Source organism: Plectropomus leopardus, chromosome 18 (assembly GCF_008729295.1).
Source record: "Plectropomus leopardus isolate mb chromosome 18, YSFRI_Pleo_2.0, whole genome shotgun sequence".
Classification (NCBI taxonomy): Eukaryota; Metazoa; Chordata; class Actinopteri; order Perciformes; family Serranidae; genus Plectropomus; species Plectropomus leopardus.
The window spans coordinates 3,706,224-3,712,223 of NC_056480.1; the positions used below are offsets into that span (position 1 = coordinate 3,706,224).

Sequence of the window (6,000 nt, forward strand, 5' to 3'; positions counted from 1 at the left end):
TAAAACTTGAATAATGCCGGTATATCACACGTCTTAATCGGAAAATGCTAAGTTTGGAAAAGGGCCTAATTTGAAATATCTAAACAGAATACACGACCCTCATCAAATTCAGAATATTGTCACATTTAAGAAAATAGTTGAATATTACTGTTTTATTGATGCCATTAATTTTTTTTCTAATTTTTATTCATTTTCTTTTTTCTTACTTATTGTTTATTGTTTGATTTTTTTCTATCTTCTTTTTTTCTTTTGTTTCATTTTTATTGTTACATGCTAAGCACTGTGTATGTTAAGAATATGTGCCAGAAATCACCAGCAGTTAATTGGGATCCTAAATAAAACATTAAATTAAACATTATTATCATCAACACACTTTTCCTTATCTGTCTAGCTTCGGATGTTATCCCTACGCATGCTAAATACTCAGTTAATTGCACAGAAAGTGCTATCTCTACGTCTACTAAATTGCACTCTTCCTGCGAGCCACTGGACTTTTCAGGGAAAAAGCTACCAGACACACAGAGTAAATACAAACAGAACAAATAACCCAGTTTTTGATAGCAAACTGGGTGTTGTGTTGCTTCAGCTGGAGAAACACAGTAGTAAAACAGCAATTTATTTGTATACAAATTCTTATTGTCATAACAATAATAATAGTTTATATTAGAGATGACACTTGCAGAGAGTCAAAAAGAGAACATGAATAATAAAACACAAAACAGATGCAAAAAAAAAAAGAAGTTTACACAAACACACACCACAGACTTTCCAACTATTAGCAATAGCGCCAAACTAGACAAATAAATCAGTGGTGAATAATAGTTTTCTTGGCACAGCTGGCAAGAAAACTGTTTACATTGTGAGCAAAGATGCTGCGACCATTAGAAAAGTCTTTTGAAACTGTGAAGATTCAGACAGAAAGTCTGAACCTTTCAGCTGTTAAAGGGTGAGCTCGATGTCAAGTCGTGACTTGACATGAATGAAGTGGGTTTTTGCTTTTTTTTCTAGTTTTATAAAAGTTTTTTTTATATATATACAGCAAAAACATAATGCAGCAAGAATGAAAAAAGCAAAATAAAACGGAAATCAGACAAACACAAACAGTGTCCATGAAGGTAAAAAGCCAGGGAGTTTGGTCGGGAAATACAAAATACATACAAAAAGAAAGCAAGTGGTAGATAATAAACAACTTTAAACATGTTTATTTTTATTTGCTTTTATGTGATGTTATCTTTTTATTTATATATTTTTTGTCTTGATTATCATTAATTAACATCATTACTATCATTGTTCCTTAATATTTGTTTGTATTTACTTTTACTACTATGTTTTTTTAAAAATCGTTTTTAACTCTATTTCTCATTATCATCCATCTTCTTTCTAATATGTTTTTGCCTCAGATCTCTTGTTTAATTTTACCTTAATTTCTGTCTGGCCTTAGTGCGACATTACTGTTTGGCTTTTATTGTTGTGTTGCCTCTGGGGTATCTCGCCTCTGCGTTGCTTTGTTTGTCAAAGCATTTTGTAAAATCTGTTTTTTGAGGTGCTACATGAATAAAGTTATTATAAAACTAGAATTAACACCCAGCAGTTGTATGACTCAGCAAACCAGGCAAGTTGTTAAAGTTTACATTGTAATTTCAGTGTTGACCTTTCACCTTTTGGAAAAAAATCTGGAAATAAATGTCCTCACTTCAACCCATTGTACATTTGTTTGAAATTTCGTCATAATTTCCCCCTGAATTCATGAGTTATTGCCACAAACATGTTTTGTGAGGTCACAGTGACCTTTGAACTATGACTATGGTCACAACGGTATGTAATCTTCACGGTACAATAATGACTCAGAAAATATCGCTGTATCACTGTATTACAGAATTATATTATCATCAGTCAGAATGAGCCTTGTTTTATGTTGTTTGTTTTATCACTAAAATAAAGACTTGAAAACATTTCTAAATGTAAGTATGTGTAAAAAGTCTCCCTTTTAAAATAATAAAATTGTCCATCCAGTTGCATTTTTTCTGTATTTTAGATAAGCAAATATACACGGTATTATAATCATCAACTTTCATATCACAGATACCTTAAAACCCGTATATACCTGCAACCCTACCTTTGACCTCACAAATCTAACCAGTTAGTTGTTGAGCCAAAGTGGACATTTGTTCCAAATTTTTAAAAATCTCTCTACGTGTTTTTAAAATATCACATTTACAAGAATGAGGCAGAGTAGGTCACTGTAACCTTGACCTTTGTCCTATGACCACCAAAATCTAGTCAGTTTATTCTTGAGTCAAAGTGGACGTTTGTGCCCAATTTGAGAAAAAAAAAATCTGACAAGGTATTCAAGATACCATGTTCACAAGAACGAAAACAGCGAGGTCACATTGGCCTTGACCTTTAAACTTTAACCACTAAAGTCTGATCAGTTCATTGTTGAACCCAAGTGGATGTTTGTGCCAAATTTAAAGAAATTCCCTCAAGGCGTTGTTGAGATATCGTGTTCACAATAATGGAATTGTTGGATGGATAACCAAAAAACATAATGCCTGTTTATGCAGGGAGACACAAATATGCAAATGAATTTTAATGAATTGAATTAATTTGAACCAGATTATGTGATCTGTGAAAAAAAGTAGTGGAACGTTGTTCCGGTGAGCTCTGGCAGCTCTACACCCCTGTATATGATTTAACGTACATGCGTGCGCTTCTCTGCGTATGTTGTCGGAAGTCAGAAGTTTACTGATTGTGGCCACTGTAAATTATTGGTGTTGTTTGGGTTGTCAGTGTTTGTGTTAATATGTTGGAAATAATAAAAATAAAAAAGAAAGACAGAAAGGAGTACAGTATTCTTATGTTTAAATGAGTCTTTAAGCATATGTACAGTGAAGGTGTATTTGCACAAGCAGGGTAAAACAGCAAATAAATGGAGCTAAAATCTTGTTAAATGAGCCAACTTTGTTTTTATTAATGCCATTAGTCTCTCCATTGAGCTGCAGCCAGATAAAAGGTGTAACCACTGCAACACTGAGAGATTGCTGAAGCACTTCTTTCGGCGACGGCGGCCTTTGTGAGCACAGTGACCCTGAAAACATTCAAAACCACACTACCAGCCAGACAGCCACGCAGCCCGTCTGAGTCACTCTGAAAGAGCAATAACCCAGCCAGACGCAGAAACGCAGCCTGAGACTGAGTGGAATGAACAAGCACAGACTGTACAACTCTCTGCCAGACACACACACACTGATGCAGCTGGTGGAAAAGTTGTTTGTTGTTGTTTGTTTCTTTCGAATTTTTGCTGTCAGAGGTGGAATTCAGTGCACCTGTTCTGAGCGTAGCGTCCTTGAGAGTTTTTTGAAGTCTGCGATGCAAACTACGCCAACAAACTGTGTCTAATAATCTACAGTTACTATCTGTTTTCTGGTGAGTCATACCCAGAGTCTCAGAACGGAAACACAATGTATAAATGTTTGCTCAAAATGAGTTTACAGTATTTCAATGTAACACTTAACTTTTTAAAGGACAGGAGGTTAGCTCAAGGCACCATTGTTTTTTGTTTTTGCTTCTCCTTATTTTAAGTGTCTGCAACACTGAAATATAGCTACAGACTTTTTAAAAAAAAATGGACACCTGTAATTTTGGAAGTAAATATTAAAGGTCCAGTGTGTAGGACTTAGGGGGGGTATTTAGAGAAATGGAATATTATATCATAATTGTGTTTTCTTTAGTTTATAATCACCTGAAAATAAGAATTGTTGAGTTTTTGTTCATGGAGACAGCATGTTGCATCCATAGATGTATAATAACATTGCCTTCTCATGCTCCTTGGAAATATTGAACTTTCCACTTGTGCAGTTGTAATGAAGACAGACAAGCATTCAAGTGCTCTGGTCGGAAATAAACAACAAACATAGATGCATGGAGTGAAAGGGCTGTTTTTTCGTGGCTACCAAAAGCAAGTAGCACAGAGCTCCTTTGTGCTTTAGCGGCACAACAAACACAGAATGTGCATCAGCTATGCAGGTGATGTTTTAATTGAGTTTGTTGGCATGAAATCGTTAAAGGTTTGCTTGCTTGCTACAGCTAATAGATGAATATATTAAAATGTGCAACTGCTAAAAATTAATGATAGCTGCTAGGAACAAAATAACAAAAGAGTCAATTGTTGAAACTGTTTTCATGCTTTCCGCCATTTCTGCTGCCCTAAAACTTCAGGCACACGTCACAACTCCCAAGTCTCCCATTTTCCCACTTGTAATTACATCTTTGGAGGGCCGTTCATGTCCCCGTCACTCGTAAATATGGCAAATACGATACTTCCAAGAAGCAGGTGAAGGCTGCATAATACTTAGATAATGGCCGCTAAGGTGGCATCTATTCATTCCAATGAATTGCTCGCCTGGTGCATACGCCAAAAAAGTCATGTAGCTTCGGGGTTTACTTCCACAGTATGAAGCCCACTGAATATGCGCAGTAGTGTTTCTGCTGCTGGCGCCGCTGCAAGTTCCTGCACGGCTCATAGACTAGACTAAATATAAAACCATCATAGATAGATATAGATTCATAAATTATATCCTGGTAAGAAGATGATTTATTTCTCAGAGAAAAATAAGAGACAGTTGTGAGCAGGAATAAACTAGATTCTAAATTCAACAAATTCTTAGATACTTTGTTAGTGATCCAGTATCTACACAAAAAACAACTGACAGAGAAACATCCAACTTCTATTAGTCTGTATGTTTATAGCAGACTCATTTAAATGACTACAGTTGCGAGTAAACACGACCTAAATTAGATCAACGGTTGTCTGGCAGTTTCCTGAGTCTGACTGGTCGACTGACCTCATTTCACAATGTGGTCAATGTGACGCAGCGCTACGCTACACCTCAATTTAAACTAAATCTTTTGTTTTGTGTGTCTCTTTTTCTCTTGAATCCGTTGTAGCCATTTCTGAACTTTGGCAACCAACAAAGAGTGCACCGCCGAGCACTAAACTTTTGTATTCTGCTATAAAATTTTTACATTTATGTGCCAAAAAAGAAATTTGTGGGAAAAAATCAGAGCATGGAGCACCATGATAAAACTACAGAGGAGGACAGAATCAGCGTCTTTGTACTCACGGGTCGTCTGTATCGCTCTCTGTCTCACTGTCAGCCCCGCCCCTGTCTGCAGGAGGATTGTCATTGGTCGGGGGAGGGCATGACGGCGATCCCCTCTCTGGGTCTGGAGGGCCGGGCCGCCCGTCGCTCACCAGTGCCACGCCGCAACGAGGCTCTGGAAAATAAAAGCCGTTGAAATGTCAGTTGGTGAAAATCTTCATGACAGTGAGAACAGTGCTGTATGTGTGAACGCAGGGCTTCCCCGCCTGCAACTTGTTGATGGACAGCTTCATCCCGGCCGTGGGAGGTGTGAGAAACTCTGACTGTATCTAAGTGATGATCTGCTGCAGTAGTAAGAACAAGAACATATAAAGGAAATGTTCCTTCAATGGCTCAGTAACCACATCTGTACATTACAAAAATATTTTGTCATTTAATTTACTTTTTACAAATCTTGTGACACAAGTGACACAGTGTTTTTTAAACTGCAGATGTTTACTGCAGCTTCTTTCTTTTTACTGACTTTAAACAGAGCAGCTTGGGTTTTTTAGGCCATCATAACTGAGCTAGCTTTTACCTTTTTTTAAAAAAAAATTAATAAACATTGTTGAGTTTGTGTTTTTTCAAAGTTTCCCTTTGAACAGAAATATGCGTGTGTGTTTGACTGTTGTGTGCTTAGATGAATAATATATGTTGTTATTTTTAATGTTATGCCATATTGTGGCATACGCTTGATGTTTTTTTAATGTCCCTTTTTTAAATGTAAAGCACATTGGGTTTCTTTGTAATGAAATGTGCTCTATAAATGTAAATAAATAAAAGCTGCCTTAGTGTTTGGTGCACTTTTTTAGATAGGAAAAATGCTCAAAGAAGGAAAATATCATGGTATTACACAACA

At 36.4% G+C, this 6,000-nt stretch overlaps 1 protein-coding gene across 1 annotated transcript in view; it reads right to left on the reverse strand.

The window, feature by feature from the left end:
• The window catches only part of cica (capicua transcriptional repressor a), a 56,342-nt gene that overhangs the window by 22,767 nt on the left and 27,575 nt on the right, over positions 1 to 6,000 (reverse strand). The window contains exon 4 of the mRNA XM_042507008.1: positions 5,124 to 5,277. Coding sequence (XP_042362942.1) covers positions 5,124 to 5,277 — 154 coding nt within the window. The remainder of the gene's footprint in view (positions 1 to 5,123; positions 5,278 to 6,000) is intronic.